Genomic DNA, 18549 nt, shown 5'->3' on the forward strand with positions numbered 1-18549 from the left:
GTTAGCTATAACGTTAGGATTCATATTTCTTTGTGCATTACCACATATGAGACAAAATGACAGAAATACTTTGAAAACAGCTACTGCAGAATTTATTTAGCTTTTAAATCACAGCCAAGACAATGCAGCAGTGGCTTTGGGACAAGTCTCTGAATGTCCTTGAGTGACCCAGCCAGAGCCTGGACTTGAACGATCGAACATCTCTGGTGAGACCTGAAAATATCATCTGTGCAGTGACACTCCCCATCCAACCTGACAGAGCTTGAGATGATGTACAGAGAAGAATGGGAGAAACTCCCCAAATACAGGTGTGCCAAGCTTGTAGCGTCATACCCAAGAAGACTCAAGGCTGTAATCGCTGCCAAAGGTACTTCAACAAAGTACTGAGTAAAGGGTCTGAATACTTATGTAAATGTAATATTTTTGTTTTATTTGTAATAATGTAGCAAAAAAATAACTAAACCTGTTTTTGCTTTGTCATTATGGGGTATTGTGTGTAGATTGAAGGGGGGGGGGGGGGGGGGGGGGGCAATTTAATTCATTTTAGAATAAGGCTGTAACGGAACTGTGGAAAAAGTCAAGGGGTCTGAATATTTTCCGAAAGCACTGTAAAGGGTAATGGCAGAGCAATTTTGTGAAAATGTGTAGCCATTTTCGTAATATTTCAGACTTGTTTTATTGAGGTTTTTACCTGAAATTGCACTACCAGCCTGTTATATTCTGAATTGTTGCAATAACATCCGGCTGCACTGAGCCACGTAAAACTACACTAGCCCATCCCCCACCGCCTAAAACATGTAAACAAATGTAGATCATACAAACAGGAGATGTTTCTCCATTTGTAACATTGTGTGGTGATCTCAGAAGTGGCACCATAGGTCCCAGAGTGGTGGGGGAAGAATTGTTTTCCTTGGGTTTTTCCTGATCTGGTAGTAGGCTAACCAACTCCTGGACCCTAGTTAATAGCATATCACAGTAATGAATCAGGTTAAAAATAAACTGTCGTGATATGATGTGAATAGATTTTTTTTTTTCTTCTTTGGGTCATATGATGATAAAATAAAGCTCCTTTTTCCCATGAAAACATTCACCTTTTTTTACCAAGAGACAACTGCGATTTAAACGAACAGGGCTGAGATGGCTTGATGCGGAGTTCCGTGGTGTAGACCTTTTTACATCTGTAATGGAAAAAAATACTCGTACAGTCATCACTGTGATTTTGATTAATTTCAGTCAATCATTTTGGATTTAAAAGGTCTAGATGGCTTAGCCACCCGACGTGTGACTATAAACCAAATTTGATCACGGTCTCAATTTTTTCAGGAGACAAAATCAGCATATTTTAGATAGGGAGTAACGCTTAAACTAAATTGGGTTTGTGAACATTTTAGGGGGGGGGGGGGGGGGGGGAATCCCTAACTGAAAAAAATGTATCACAAATCTACCGTTAACAGGTCCCAAGCATCATCATAAGGGGACATTTTAAATTGAACTAATGCCTAACACAACAATGCTGTGATGTTAGTAGGACGTGATCTGCATCTTTCAAATTATTTGCCACGGATATAAACCACTCGGCACGTCATCGTCTTTTTAACAGTTGGTGAAATGGCAGAGTGAACCAGGGAAGTGACAGTAGCGAAGTCCTGTATTGCAATGCTTTGAGAAGGTGGTGAGATGCAAACTTTTGCGAGGTGGAATTGAGCTACTGTGGCAGTAGAGGTGCAATGCTGAAAGGGGTTTACCGTGAGACCCAGCCCTGAACCGGAGGCACCGTGAGACCCAGCCCTGAACCGGAGGCACCGTGAGACCCAGCCCTGAACCGGAGGCACCGTGAGACCCAGCCCTGAACCGGAGGCACCGTGAGACCCAGCCCTGAACCGGAGGCACCGTGAGACCCAGCCCTGAACCGGAGGCACCGTGAGACCCAGCCCTGAACCGGAGGCACCGTGAGACCCGAACACCATACGTGGTGCGACAGATTGTTGGACATCAATGAACACGTTGTCATACAACAATGCAACGACCAATCACATTGATGAGAAGTTGGGACAGGAAGTCCCATGTACTACTGACAACAGAAGATGGAGGAGAAGACACGCAGCAGAAACCCTAAAACGGCATTAGCTACCATTTGTTGCTGAGTTATTGGGGGGGGGGGGGCAGGCAACAATGTGAGTGCCGTCAGGTGGGGTTTCCACTAGATAGCACAGCCACAAATTCAAAATGTACTATATCGTAAATATCCATGAAAACAAACATTTTCGCTTTTTTTGGGGGGTCTTCGTTTAGGTTAGGCATAAGGTTAGCAGTGTGGTTAGGTTTAACCCCTTAAGGTTAATGTCCGCTCCCCGCGGAGTTCTAATTAGCATAATACATTTTTAAAAACCATACAAATCTGTCAGTTTAAGCTAACGATGTATTTATTTTTGCATTGGATGTGTCTCAATCCACCACATTTACAAACTCAGCAAAAAGAAACTTCCTCTCACTGTCAACTGCGTTTTATTTTCAGCAAACTTTTAACGTGTAAATATTTGTATGAACATAAGATTCAACAACTGAGACATAAACTGAACAAGCTCCACAGACCTCTAACAGAAATTGAATAATGTGTCCCTGAACGAAAGGGTTGAAATCAAAAGTAAGTCAATGCAGCTGGTGGCCACACCAGATACTAAGTACTGCAGTGCATATCCTCTTCATGGACTGCACCAGATTTGCCAGTTCTTGCTGTGAGATGTTACCCCACTCTTCCACCATGGCACCTGCAAGTTCCTGGACATTTCTGGGGGGAATGGCACTAGCCCTCACCCTCCGATCCAACAGGTCCCAGACGTGCTCAACGGGATTGAGGTTCGGGATCTTGGCTGGCCATGGCAGGACACTGACATTCCTGTCTTGCAGGAAATCACGCACAGAACGAGCAGTATGCCTGGTGGCATTGTCATGCTGGAGGGTCATGTCAGGATGAGCCTGCAGGAATGGTACCACATGAGGATGTCTTCCCTGTAACGCACAGCGTTGAGATTGCCTGCAATGACAACAAGCTCAGTCCGATGATGCTGTGACACACCGCCCCAGACCATGACGGACCCTCCACCTCCAAATCAATCCCGCTCCAGAGTACAGGCCTCGGTGTAACGATAATTTCTTCGACGATAAACGCGAATCCGACCATCACCCCTGGTGAGACAAAACCGCGACGACTCAGTACAGACCTGCCTTACAACAGGCCTACAAGCCCTCAGGCCAGCCTCTCTCAGCCTATTGTGGACAGTCTGAGCACTGATGGAGGGATTGTACGTTCCTGGTGTAACTCGGGCAGTTGTTGCCGTCCTGTACCTGTCCCACAGGTGTGATGTTCGGATGTACTGATCCTGTGCAGGTGTTACACGTGGTCTGCCACTGCGAGGACGATCAGCTGTCCGTCCTGTCTCCCTGTAGCGCTGTCTTAGGTGTCTCACAGTACGGACATTGCAATTTATTGCCCTGGCCACATCTGCAATCCTCATGCCTCCTTGCGGCATGCCTAAGGCACGTTCACGCAGACAAGCAGGGACCCTGGGCATCTTTCTTTAGGTGTTTTTCAGTCAGTAGAAAGGCCTCTCTAGTGTCCTAAGTTTTCATAACTGTGACCTTAATTGCCTACCGTCTGCAAGCTGTTAGTGTCTTAACGACCGTTCCACAGGTGCATGTTCATTAATTGTTTATGGTTCATTGAACAAGCATGGGAAACAGTGTTCAAACCCTTTACAATGAAGATATGTGAAGTTAATTCGTAAAAATCCAAGTATCTTTGAAAGACAGGGTCCTGAAAAAGGGACGTTTCTTTTTTTGCTGAGTTTATTATTATTTATTTATTTCACTTTTTTATTTAACCAGGTAGGCTAGTTGAGAACAAGTTCTCATTTACAACTGTGACCTGGCCAAGATAAAGCAAAGCAGTTCGACAGAAACGACAACAGAGTTACACATGGAATAAACAAACATACAGTCAATAATACAATAGAAAATCTGTATACAGTGTATGCAAATGAAGTAAGGAGGTAAGGCAATAAATAGGCCAATAGTGGCGAAGTAATTACAATTTAGCAATTAACACTGGAGTGATAGATGTGCAGATGAGGATGTACAAGTAGAAATACTGGTGTGCAAAAGAGCAGGAAAAACAAGAACAAATATGGGGATGAGGTAGGTAGTTGGGTGGGCTATTTACATTTTAGGTATTTAGCAGACGCTCTTGTCCAGAGCGACTTACAGTAGTGAATGCATACATTTCATACATTTTTTTTCTCCGTACTGGTCCCCCGTGGGAATAGGCTGTGTACAGATGGGCTGTGTACAGGTACAGTGATCGGTAAGCTGCTCAGATAGCTGATGCTTAAAGTTAGTGAGGGAGATATGAGTCTCGACAGAAACAACAACAGCGTTACACATAGAATAAACAAAACATACAGTCAATAATACAGTAGAACAATAGAAAACAAAGTATATTTACAGTGAGTGTAAATGAGGTAAGTTAAGGCCATGGTGGCCAAGTAATTACAATATAGCAATTAAACACTGGAATGGTAGATGTGCAGAAGATGAATGTGCAAGTAGAGATACTGGGGTGCAAAGGAGCAAGAGAAATAAATAAATAACAGTATGGGGATGAGGTAGGTAGATGGGCTGTTTACAGATGGGCTATGTACAGGTGCAGTGATCTGTGAGCTGCTCTGACAGCTGGTGCTTAAAGCTAGTGAGGGAGAAATGAGTCTTCAGCTTCAGAGATTTTTGCAGTTCGTTCCAGTCATTGGCAGCAGAGAACTGGAAGGAAAGACGACCAAAGGAGGAGTTGGCTTTAGGAGTGACCAGAGAGATATACCTGCTGGAGCGCGTGCTACAGGTGGGTGCTGCTATGGTGACCAGTGAGCGGAGATAAGGGGGGACTTTACCTAGCAGGGTCTTGTAGATGACCTGGAGCCAATGTGTTTGGCGACGATTATGAAGCGAAGGCCAGCCGACGAGAGCATACAGGTCGCAGTGGTGGGTAGTGTATGGGGCTTTGTTGACAAAACGGATGGCACTGTGATAGGCTGCATCCAGTTTGTTGAGTAGAGTGTTGGAGGCTATTTTATAGATGACATCACCGAAGTCGAGGATCGGTAGGATGGTCAGTTTTACGAGGGTATGTTTGGCAGCATGAGTGAAGGATGCTTTGTTGCGATATAGGAAGCCGATTCTAGATTTAATTTTGGATTGGAGATGTTTGATGTGAGTCTAGAAGGAGAGTTTACAGTCTAACCAGACACCTAGATATTTGTAGTTGTCCACGTATTCTAAGTCAGAACCACCCAGAGTAGTGATGCTGGATGGGCAGGCAGGTGCTGGTAGCGATCGGTTGAAGAGCATGCATTTAGTTTTACTTGCGTTTAAGAGCAGTTGGAGGCCACGGAAGGAGAGTTGTATGGCATTGAAGCTTGTCTGGAGGTTAGTTAACAGTGTCCAAAGAAGGGCCAGATGTATCCAGAATGCTGTCGTCTGCATAGAGGTGGATCAGAGAATCACCAGCAGCAAGAGCGACATCATTGATGTATACAGAGAAGAGAGTCGGCCCGAGAATTGAACCCTGTGGCACCCCCATAGACTGCCAGAGGTCCGGACAACAGGCCCTCCAATTTGACACACTGAACTCTATCAGAGAAGTAGTTGGTGAGCCAGGCGAGGCAATCATTTGAGAAACCAAGGCTGTCGAGTCTGCTGATAAGAATACGGTGATCGACAGAGTCGAAAGCCTTGGCCAGGTCGGTGAAGACGGCTACCCAGTATTGTCTTTTATCGATGGCGGTTATGATATCGTTTAGGACCTTGAGCGTGGCTGAAGTGCACCCGTGACCAGCTCGGAAACCGGATTGCATAGTGGAGAAGGTACGGTGGGCTTCGAAATGGTCGGTAATCTGTTTTGATAACTTGGCTTTCGAAGACTTTTGAAAGGCAGGGCAGGATGGATATAGGTCTGTAACAGTTTGGGTCTAGAGTAACAGTTTGGGTCTAAGCGGCCGCGGTCGTCCCCCTCTTCAATGGGGGATGACCGCGACCGCTTTCCAATCTTTAGGAATCTCAGATGCGAGAGACTGATCTAGAAGAAAAATAAAGAAAAATACACCTAATAAGGTGAGGTGCTGGCTAGCAGAGTGGTAAATCAGAGTGTACCAATTGGTCTCTGAGATTTCTGCCCCGCGAGAATACGACCAAGGGAAGGTCCGAAAACACATCACTGAGACCATCATCGTATTTTAGAATATGCCAGTGTTTGTGAACGATTCCCTTAATTTGTTCAGAGCACTTTGAATATCGGGTAGTTAGAACGCAAGAATGCGTCTTCTTGCGTTCTAACTACCTTGAAGATTCACGGGGCAGAAATCTCAAAGACCAAATGGTACACTCTGATTTACCACCCCAAGATATTCCTGAACAACGCCTATTTGCGCCCATACTGGATGGAAATTACAAGTGTAATGGCTGTGCTCAATGCAATGGCTCTTATAAATGTAGATACTTCAAACACCCCCAAACAGGGAAACAGATCCCAATCAAAGGTGTTATCACGTGCTCCACTATGGCAGTTATTTATCTTATAACTTGTCCTTGTGGTAAAAATGATGTGGGTAAAACAAAGCGTGAATTAAAAGTACGTATCTCAGAGCATCGTAGCACCATTAGGTACAAAAACTTGATTTACCCAGTTGCGGCCCACTTTATGGAAGCAAACCACTTGATTTGGTCTCTGCTTTATATTGGCATCGAACATGTCACCCTCCCTAGGAGAGGGGGTGACCTTGATAATTTATTGTCAAAACGAGAGGTTGCCTGGATCTTTAACTTAAAGACCCTCGCTGCCTTCGGTCTCAACATAGACTTTGATCTGAAGCCATTCTTGTGATTATTGTGACTTTGCCATTGTAATTGTTTGTAAGCTTGTGTAGTCTAAAATGTATCTATGATCGTATGCTATCCATTTGTTGTCTTTTTGTATGCTGTTCTTCGTATGCCATTTTTATATTTGAGAATTAACCAATGATATTAGGCCACACTTGGCCATGATTACAGACACCTGTGTGTCTTTTGACACTATATAAACGAGTCATCTCACAGTGTTTGTGATCATAACCTGATGAAGACAGCTTGGCTGTGGAAACGTTGGATATTAACATTTTTGCGTCTGAGCTCCTAGAGTGTGCGGCTCTCCCTTATTTTCTAGATACCAGAGATTGAACAGACTAGTAATAGGGGTTGCAACAATGGCGCCGGATAATTTTAGCAAGAGAGGGTCCAGATTGTCTAGCCCAGCTGATTTGTAGGGATCCAGATTTTGCAGCTCTATCAGAACATCAGCTGTCTGGATTTGGTTGAAGGAGAAGCGGTGGGGGCTTGGGCCAGTTGCTGCGGGAGGTGCGGAGCTGTTGGCCGGGGTTGGGGTAGCCAGGAGGAAAGCATGGCCAGCTGTAGAGAAATGCTTATTGATATTCTCGATTATTGTGGATTTATCGGTGGTGACAGTGTTTCCTAGCCTCAGTGCAGTGGGCAGCTGGGAGGAGGTGCTCTTATTCTCCATGGACTTTACAGTGTCCCAGAACTTTTTGGATGCAAATTTCTGTTTTGAAAAAGCTAGCCTTTGCTTTCCTAACTGACTGTGTGTGTTGGTTACTGACTTCCCTGAAAAGTTGCATATCGCAGGGACTGTTGGATGATAGTGCAGTACGCCACAGGATGTTTTTCTGCTGGTCAAGTCTGGGATGAACCAAGGGCTCTACCTGTTCTTAGTTCTATGTTTTTTTTTTAAAGGGGCATGCTTATTTAAGATGGAGAGGAAAGCACTTTTCATGAAAAACCAGGCATCCTCTACTGACGGGATGAGGTCAATATCCTTCCAGGATACCCGGGCCAGGTCGATTTTAAAAAGGCCTGCTCGCTCAAGTGTTTTAGGGAGCGTTTGATAGTGATGCTCACATAAATGTCATGCTGAATATATATATATATATATGTTCCTGACCTTGTCACTCAAAAATAATTCCAATTTAATTGCTAGTAGAATAACGTTACAATGCAAATGTCATGTGTAAAATAGTTTTTTTCATTTTGGAACTAAACCTCCCTTGCACTGCTTTGTAACATATTTTGCATTGTTGTTTCGGTGGGCTAGCCCCTGCTGTCAGCAAAGTATTCCCATAGGGCTCTTCTGGAGCCAGTTTTGTCAACAAGCTGCGGATGCATTATGTTTTCGTTAGAAGCCATGCCGTCTGCATTTTCCTCTCCCATGTTTGCTTCTCAAAAGTGGCTCTTGCTTTGTCAGCTGCATGCACGAACATAAGTAGCCTGGCTAGCTTACTGCTAGCTTCCCCCTTGAGAAGACAAGTAGCCTGGCTAGCTTACTGCTAGCTTCCCCCTTGAGAAGACAAGTAGCCTGGCTAGCTTACTGCTACGCCCCCTGGGCGGCCGGCGCCGCTGCTGCCCCCGAGAAGACAAGTAGCCTGGCTAGCTTACTGCTAGCTGCCCCCTTGAGAAGACAAGTAGCCTGGCTAGCTTACTGCTAGCTGCCCCCTTGAGAAGACAAGTAGCCTGGCTAGCTTACTGCTAGCTGCCCCCTTGAGAAGACAAGTAGCCTGGCTAGCTTACTGCTGCCCCCTTGAGAAGACAAGTAGCCTGGCTAGCTTACTACTGCCCCCTTGAGAAGACAAGTAGCCTGGCTAGCTTACTGCTAGCTGCCCCCTTGAAGATTCAGACAAGTTAGTAGACAGACTCGACCCTCTCAATCCGTATATGACTTGAGACATATTTGACAGAAGTAACGAAAGTAACAACTTCCAGTACCGAACAGTTTTTTTCATATTCTCGTATCGTAAAAGTACCAACGTTTCGGTATACCATGCAACACTAAAGGCAGCGCATAAAGTTATTTAAAACACTTTATGCTTAGGTTAAGTAAAATATTGTATTTGTATGTAGATTGCGTGGGCCTTGAACAAGGGTATAAAGGCGACCCATAAGAAGTTCTGGGACGTGGAGCGAGGTGCCACCTACATCCCCTGGAGCAAAGTGAAGATGGAGGAGCTGGAGAGCTACAGAGAGGGAGGCATGCTGGACGCAGACACACTCTGTCCAGGTAAACGTCCGACTGCCATCTTCTGTCTTCTACAACCGTCCCGCTTTGGGTGAAATCTCCAATTGTCTTCTTTGATTCCTCACTTCCGCTTTCCTCGACCTCCTCAAAATACATTGGAGAATACGTTTTTATTTTTTTTTATTTTTCTGGGTTCCTCCCCTCAGACCTTCTCCTCCAATGCACTTTGAGAAGGTGAGGAATCAAGGAAGACAATTGAGATTCACACTTTGTCTAGATGTGGAATGACTAGGTTAATAACCTGATCTTTAACAAGGGATAGTACTACAGTTTGTCCTGTTTAGGTCAAGTGATCTGGGTATAAGTATTTGGCACAGAGCTAGGATATATCTATCTGTGCATTGCTGGTGTAGCCTAAGTATCTATTGTCCCTGATTGTTGTTTGATTGGTCTGTTCTTCAGAATGGGGAGATAACGTGAAGGAGCTGACTAAACCAGGAGGACTGAACAATGGAGGAGCGGACGCCATGGAGACGGAGGGAGCTGCCACCGCCCACGTACAGGTAACACCCACTACAGGGGACCCAATGAAACGCACCACAGACAGCAGGGTCCCAATTAAACACACCAGTCTGGGTGTTCTGTCTCACCGTAGTGCCTCTCCATCTCTTAGGAAGCAGACTTTTATCCAGAGGTTTTGTGCCTTGGTTGTCTGTCTTTTTTTCTTGTTAGCTGTTATTAAAATGGCAGGTTTTATAAGTATACATATGCATACACTTTTCCTCAACACAAATGCAACAAAATATCTTTGTGAATAAGTGGACCAATAAAAAAATAAATAATAATGATTTAGTAGTATCATGGCATGGGTGACTAGTATTTCAAAGGTATTCACTCACCTCAGTACATTATATATATATATATATACATACATACATACATACATACATACATACATACATACATACATACATACATACATACATACATACATACATACATACATACAAAGGTCCATATTGAAAGGCTATTGTATAGCTTTCCTCCTGTAGTAGGGGAACCAGTCTGAATGCAAGGATCCAGTTTCTGCCTTTACTGGGTTTCACAATACTCACCAATAAATGGAAGGCAACTTCGTTCTTCAGTACTTGTCTTTTTCACTTTGTCTCATCATAAAGGGGCCTTCCTGATAGTGAGATATTAGGGACGGTCACATTGGTCATTGATGCAGATGAAAACAGTTTTTTTTTTTTTTTTTGCATTAAAATAAAACGTTTATTTATTTATTTATTTTAAGCTGATATGAGTTTTTGAATATGGAGTTTCCTACTGGTACCACCTGGTGGGTTTCTATCTCTGTTTAGATATTTGACCTTCTTCCTGCTATTTGCTTCAATATCAAGCCTTTTAAATAATATTTATGCCTGTTCAAAGTCCCTGTGCCTTACATGGGGGGGGGGGGGGGGGGGCGCATCGGTTTGAATAGAATGTAATTCTGAAAACGGAGGACTCAGTGCCCTCACCTCATGTCTCAATGCACCATTCTGGAATGTGTCGGCTGAGATAAGTCCACGTGTCGCTGCACTAAGTCCACAAAGTTTGGATATTTTTACTATCATGACCGAGGCACAATGATCTACGCAATCATGAATATAATTTTAAATAACTGAACATTTTTACTCGACCCAGAACTTAACAGATGTCTAAGTCGATCCAGCAGTTACACATTTTTCTTAATGTGACTTAATTTTATTTATTCAAAAGACGTTAGAAAACAGACTGCTGCTGTTAGTCCATCGTGTGTATATATACATTTTATTTAACCCTTATTTTACCAGGTCAATAGGTTGTACCAGAACCGGGTTGTACTGGTAACGGACAATTGTGCTTGAAACTGTGTTCCTAGTTCATACACATGAACACACAATCCTGAAAATTGTGGGGCAACACAGGCTTATGAATGTCTTCAGGCCTACAACAAATTTTTTGTCTACCAGCCACTCAGATTTTTTTTTACCTGACAAAATATTTTTCCTGTATTAATTACACTAAACACAATGGTTGAGCTTCCTTTTTAGTTTGTAAAAAATAAGTAATGTGAGAGATTGCTCATTTAAATGTAATATTTTGTGGTCTTGAGTCTTTAAACCAAAATGTCACAGATGAGACAAATGTTCAGCTGCCCCTTTAAGGTTACCTTGGTAACGGGGTCGCTCAAGTAATCACTGTGTGCCTTTTAGTGGCGCACGACTCTCAGGAGTTTTTGGAATCGACTCCCAACACCTGTGATTGGAGTCCAAGGAGTTGACTCTCGCTGGACACGCCGAAACGGATACATACACACCACGTCATTATGGCAGAGTCCTACTAGGAAGACTACATCTGCATTCTAGAGGACTGGCATGAGCGTAATGCTGTCCGTTTGCTCATCAATTTATCCTATAAAAGGCCTATTTTGTTTAAAGGTGATGTGTAGGAACTAGAATATTTTAGTGATGTTTCTGCTGTGTGCAGCCTTGGCAGAAACCCATGGGATGATGCGGCGCACTCTAAACTGATAAACCATTTCTTTGCCGTGTCATATCGCCCTATTGGATGGGTATTACTAGAGACGTTGGTTATGTAATTATTATCCAATCGAGCGTTATTCCAGAGGACCATTCACACACGATTCGTTTTTCCAAACTGACCCCTGTAATTATTATTATTTTTATTTAATTGACTCGTGACGGAAGCTTGGCGGTTTTTATTGTAGGCGTGAAGCTATTTCTACGTCATGTCTATATGATAATAGGCTACACTGAACACTTGTGCTTGTTCTGCCAAATGTATAGATATCCCCATAATATTTAAATTGATGAAGAGTGAACATAATCATTATTTTAGCAATCCATGGTAGGTGTCATTCTTAATAACAATGCCCCCCCCCCTCCCCGGCTGATTTGAGCTGCTGAACTGTATTTGCACTTTGAGCTATTGAAAAAGTTTTGCGAGGATGCCTAGCTTTGCGATCTATTGCCTAGGACAGGGTTCTCCAACCCAGTTCATGGAGAGCTACCATCCCTATAGCTTTTCACTCCAATCCTTATCTAGTGCATCTGATTCTGGTTGATAAATTGAATTAGGTTACTTACAACTGGGGTTGGAGCGAAAACCTCTCCCGGAACAGGGTTGGAGAGCCCCCTGACCAGGGTTGGAGAGCCCCCTGACCAGGGCTCTGGAGAGCCCCCTGACCAGGGTTGGAGAGCCCCCTGACCAGGGTTGGAGAGCCCCCTGACCAGGGTTGGAGAGCCCCCTGACCAGGACATCAACAGCCAGCCAGGGTTTCATTAAATCAGCTATAAACACAATACTTTTTATTGCACATTTAGGCCTAATTTTAAACTCTATTTGGTGATCCACATCAATTCACTAGCACTATGAAACATAGCTTAGCCACATACTCATTGATAGCCTAATATATACTTTTGGTGAATTTACGAGGCATTGCTAGACCAGACATTGCGAGATGCAGCCTATGAGCACGTTTCCGACTGTCTGCACCAATCCTCTCTCCCTTGCTGGCTCTCCTCCTCTTTCTCTTAGCTATGAAAAACGCTAGTGTGTGTGTGTGTGTGTGTGTGTGTGTGTGTGTTCCGTTTTCGGTCTGTTGCTTGTAGACCAGCTCAGCCTAGTCATTGATAGACTGTAATTTAGTGAACTTTTCGCAAGAAATGACTAAATACATAATTGCGATTTACCCTATTATAATAGCATAACTACATATTTTCATTACCGATACACGGTTCCTGGTGGAATCAACGCTTGACACAGAAATGTGAGTCGACGCTGGCAGTCGACGGGCGCAAGGAGTAGGAATCTAATCGTTTGGAATGACTGTGACAATCTCACTAGTAGAGGGCGACGACTTCTCTTCGCTAGCAGTGGAAGCAAACTCAAACATTGAAACAGTGGTGAACAAAACAATGTAAATATCCAAAAAACACGACCAGAGTCTCACTTTTAGTAGTTAAATGAGCATTACTTCTAAAAACGAATCTCTCAGCACTTCACTCACAGTGCACACAGAGTTGCTGTGCGAGGTTGGTTAGCTATAACGTTACGATTCATATTTCTTTGTGCATTACCAGATATGAAACAAAATCGCTGAAATACTTTGAAAACAGCTACTGCAGCATTTATTCTGCTATAAATTACTACTTGCACGTGCCCATATTTGACTTTTTGACTATTTGTATGAAATGCTTGCACTATAGAGTCCTGTATGTGACCACCCGCCAACATGGCTGGTGAATTAGACATTCATAAGGCGTCCTCATTCTTCCCAGCCGAAACAGTTTGGAAGAATTTGTGCATATATTATGACGTTTTGGACTTCGGTAAGTGTTGTTCGGGCACATTTTTCTTGAGGCAAGCCAAATGCGAGCCGAAGAATAATCACCGACGAAGGGGTGTCTAGACGACAGTATGGAGTCTAAACTTTTTTTGTCATGCAGTGAGAGACTAGTTTTCATGTACTTTTTTTTAAATAAATACTGCACCAAACATCTTAGATGTAAAATTGTGCGACTAAAATCTCCTCGGCAAAAAAAAAAAAAACGTCAATTTTTAATGACAGATTTCTTAAATGGTCTTCGATTTAATTCGGACTATTTTTGCGGGAAATGTATACTAAGGCACCAGCCGAACTGAAGCATGCTGACACCTTTACCCTCCGATGCCAAATTCTACCCGTTCTACCTGTTTTATATTTTAGGCCCTGCTTCAGAACCAGGGTTGGGACATGCTCATTAGAATGAAGAGAACCACCTCCTCTAAATGTCCTCTTTGCTATATGAACATTTTTTCAGGAAAAGGTAGGAATTTACTACAATATTTTATCAACAGCATATATATATATATATATATGTTAAAAAATAAGTTGTGAAACCTGCCTAAAACATCCTTTTTAATTAAAATCTATAACAAAAAAAAAACAGTGCGTAGTTGCTAGATGTGTATTCTGCATAATGTTGCTTAACAAAGGTTTGATGCTCACTACTTTTATAACATTTTTCAAAATACTTCATGTCTCCTAGTTCAGTATCATGACCATACAGTCTAACCCTGAAACCCACTCCACCCTGAAACTGACTCTCACGCTCCTCAACTAGTCTTAACTGGCAGCTTGTTTTAGCCAACCAAACAGCTTGAGGTTATCACCCAGGTAGGTGAATGAGGTGAACCCTGAAGATACTGTTAGCCCTCATCAAGCTTTCACAAAGACACCTGCACGGGCAATCTTTTTTTTGTAGTCCCAATCTGTGGCACCAGCTGACAACATTGTCAGTCGTCGTCAGTCTCACGAGGCCTCACTAAGGTGAGTGTTTCTGGACGTGGACATCGGAGGTCCCTCCCTCGCTGGGACTGTACTGAGGAACCTACCAATGGCTGACAGGTAAAGGTGACGCTCCCATTGGACATTTACCGGATTGCTGTCATGATATTTTGGGGATCAAGTCCCAGGAACAACTGAACGAGCCGTAGTTGCTCTAATTTAATCTGATCACAATTCCAAGTCGCAACAAAGGAACTGAAATTGGTCGTCAGAGCAGAACAGTTAGTGCATTATGTTTGTTCCTGCGATTTATCAGATAATATCTTTTACTGCTTTACAATATTGCAGTGCTCATCCGTGTAGGGCTGTCATGAGGTGGGCCAAAGACGTGAGGGTGAGCTGAAACAATGTTTTGCCAATGTCCAGGACTCTCAGCTGATCACAATATCACTGACTTGACACTAGTTCTATGTTTTTCAGGCCATATCAAACTATTTTTGATTAGGTTATGTACTTTCCATAGTTGCAGTGAAAGATTCCTACATTTATATTTATTAAAACATTTTATTCAACAGTAAGGAAACAAGGCAATAATGTTCTCATGTGATGTTGTAGGTTCAGTTTTATGTTTTAGTGGGCAGAAAGGGAAAAAAAAAAAAAAAGACTGTTGGCCACTGTGATGTGTGTGTGTGGGGCGGGGGGGGGGGGATAAGTGTGGACACTGGCGTTTAGTGCTGGCAGGAACGAAGGAGGGAAAACCGCCTGTGGGCCCCACGGTGGAGCTCCACCACAGGATCTTCTGCTGGGGGGAATCTGAGACCTGGGTAAGGATAGACCCTCCCTCTTCTACCCAATACCTCCCTGCAGTGGCCTGCTGGCTGTGTGGTTATGTAGGAATTAGTTTGTTCAGTTTCATCTGATCATAAGTGTACGTTATGCAAATACATATAAATACTACATGGAGCACCTGAACATTACTGCTTATAGCTTGTACATCTCACTAAGTGATATTGTATTTTTGTTGGGGTGTTCTACATTTCCACCTCATCAGAAAGCTGTAGGGAGAATGTGATTTTGTTCTAGTCTGAGGCTGTTACACACGATGGGGGAACTATTCATGGTTGTAAGCTTGTATTAGTTGCGTTGCACTCTTTTGGATCATAATCCTCAGCTTGTATGGTGTAGCTATAGGAAAGCGTGTCGACTGAAATACAGGGGGGGGGGGGGGGGGAGTGGAAGTGTGCTGGGTGGATGTTCCTTATTGTCACAAATCCCTCTTCTCCAATTTAACCTTTACAATTGGGGGACCAAAAAAAAAAAAACCGGTGAAAATGATCTTGGATCAGAGTTCAGGGACAACTTTTTCCTACTCCTTTGGTAGCAACCAATGATGTGTATAAACCCTAGGTGACTGACATGGAGCCCTGTATTGAAGCCACTGTGCAGCCATCTTGGTACTCCAATGTAAAAAAAGGAAAAAGATTGTAACTATAGAAATGCATGTATTAATGTCTACATTTTGTTTTTGTCACGTTTATTATATTACAGACATCTTAATTAATGCGTACTTTGTTTACTTCACATACAATTATAAAAAAAAAAAAAAAGTGTTTATTATAGAGAGTACTAATGTTACTGTCCTGAAACAACAAAAAATACTTAAATGCATGTAATGTTGTCCTTTTTCCCCATTTCATTGAAATACTGTAGAATTCCATTCATTACCATGGAGGACTGTTCCTACGGGGGAGTACCAAAATGGCCGACCGGTGGCTTTAAAACCTCTCAATGGCCAATACACAACATTAGCAATCCAGGCTTTTCACCATTGGACTGATAGGGGGTGATAGGGGGTGGACTGATAGGGGGTGCTGTTTTGAAGCCACAGTGCCTCGAGGCACTCTTCCCCCCACCAATGTAAAATGTTTTAGAGAAATGCATTTATTTAATGTCTACATGTGTTTTTGCCACATTTATTATATTACAGACACCTTAATGCATACTTTTTAAATTATGTGAGCTAAACAAAAAATGAACATTTCTAAACATTTTCTTTTAAAGTATATATTTTTTTTATAAAGTATTAATGTTACTTTTGTTACTAAATACTTTTGTCCTTGAAACATATTAATTGAAATACTGAAGAATTCCATTCATTCCTATGGAGGACTTCTTCTACTAGGAAATGCCAAAATGGCCGACTGGAGGCTTCAAATCCTGCCATTGGCCAATGCATAGGGTGCATTTGGAATAAGTGGAACACCTCTTTCGACATCTATCCAGCATATTAGGTCAACACATGATACATTTCTAAAATCCTCAAGACGCTCCCTAATCACCAAAAATATATATTATTCATTTTCACAGGCGGCATGACACACCCATTTGCGTAGACCATGGGTCAAAACCATATTTGGTAGACTGGGACAGCAGGTGAGATGAAATGGGACAACATTATTACAGTCCTAATTGTACCCAAATGACCATTTTGTGTGATCAGGAAACATCTGAGGATAAAATAAGACGGATGTCTGAAGATGTCACTGGAGACAGAGATGCGAAGTGTCACGCTTTTTATGAACTCACTCAAAACAGTATTATAATAAACAAATTGTCAGGACAAGAAATCGAGAGTCCTGCCTAACCTCCGTACAGAAGTCCCTAATGTAGACTGGATCTCTTTCCTCCTTTAGCTACACCACACTGTCCTACTTCAGCTACCTCCACGCTGTCCCACTTTAGCTACCTCCACGCTGTCCCACTTTAGTTACTACACGCTGTCCCTCTTTAGCTACCTCCACGCTGTCCCGCTTTAGCTACCTCCACGCTGTCCCACTTTAGCTACCTCCACGCTGTCCCTCTTTAGTTACACCACGCTGTCCCTCTTTAGCTACCTCCACGCTGTCCCACTTTAGCTACCTCCACGCTGTCCCACTTCAGCTACCTCCACGCTGTCCCGCTTTAGCTACCTCCATGCTGTCCCTCTTTAGCTACCTCCACGCTGTCCCACTTCAGCTACCTCCACGCTGTCCCGCTTTAGCTACCTCCACGCTGTCCCGCTTTAGCTACCTCCATGCTGTCCCTCTTTAGCTACCTCCACGCTGTCCCACTTTAGTTACACCACGCTGTCCCACTTCAGCTACCTCCACGCTGTCCCGCTTTAGCTACTACACGCTGTCCCACTTTAGCTACCTCCACGCTGTCCCGCTTTAGTTACACCACGCTGTCCCACTTCAGCTACCTCCACGCTGTCCCGCTTTAGCTACTACACGCTGTCCCACTTTAGCTACCTCCACGCTGTCCCACTTCAGCTACCTCCACGCTGTCCCGCTTTAGCTACCTCCATGCTGTCCCGCTTTAGCTACTACACGCTGTCCCGCTTTAGCTACTACACGCTGTCCCGCTTTAGCTACTACACGCTGTCCCGCTTTAGCTACCTCCGCGCTGTCCCGCTTTAGCTACCTCCGCGCTGTCCCGCTTTAGCTAGCTATGGTTGTTAAAGGAAATAATAAATAAATACACATAATATTGGGGCCTTTTTAAAATATATTTTCATGCACCAGTACATATTATGCACATTTACATCACAATTTGGCACAGTGCATTATTTGACAGTTTTATAAACAGATTTTGTTTTTTCGGTTTTGATTTTGTCACTGATCATGGTGTGCTTCGCCGGGTGAGCTTCCTGTTTTGAAGTTTGCTCTGCCTCCCTCTATGATGTCACACCAATGAAGGGAGTTAGTTTATTGATCATGTGGTTTCTCTTAGTGACAATAGTTTTGGATACTTTCAGACCAAGATGTAAACGCGTCAGGATTAAGCTGTCGGTTTATTTGATGTCCCACTCTTTCTGAATTCATCCGCGCATCAGCAATCCAGGATGTATATACATCATTGGTAGCAAAAGGGATGTACATTACATATGCGATGTGACATGTCAGAGAAAATGAAGCATTTTAGTCTACCCAATGTTTTCTGTGAATACTTCTTTACTCATGTTTTGTCTACTTCTATTCCTACTGGAGTAAAGTAAATTATTTTACAAGCGGTACATTCACTTGAGTACAGAGTTGGAGGACTTTACCCAGCCCTGTTAATCAGATGTCTTTATTAATGAAGAGGG

At 43.2% G+C, this 18549-nt stretch overlaps 1 protein-coding gene across 2 annotated transcripts in view; it reads left to right on the plus strand.

Annotated features, from left to right (window-relative positions):
* The window catches only part of LOC106613351 (SR-related and CTD-associated factor 4), a 47816-nt gene that overhangs the window by 14461 nt on the left and 14806 nt on the right, over positions 1–18549 (plus strand). For both annotated transcript variants that reach the window (XM_082956506.1, XM_082956505.1), the window contains 2 exons: positions 8992–9148; positions 9569–9669. In XM_082956506.1, coding sequence (XP_082812632.1) covers positions 8992–9148; positions 9569–9669 — 258 coding nt within the window. The remainder of the gene's footprint in view (positions 1–8991; positions 9149–9568; positions 9670–18549) is intronic.

Source organism: Salmo salar, chromosome 09, assembly GCF_965601325.2.
Source record: "Salmo salar chromosome 09, fSalSal1, whole genome shotgun sequence".
Taxonomy (NCBI): Eukaryota; Metazoa; Chordata; class Actinopteri; order Salmoniformes; family Salmonidae; genus Salmo; species Salmo salar.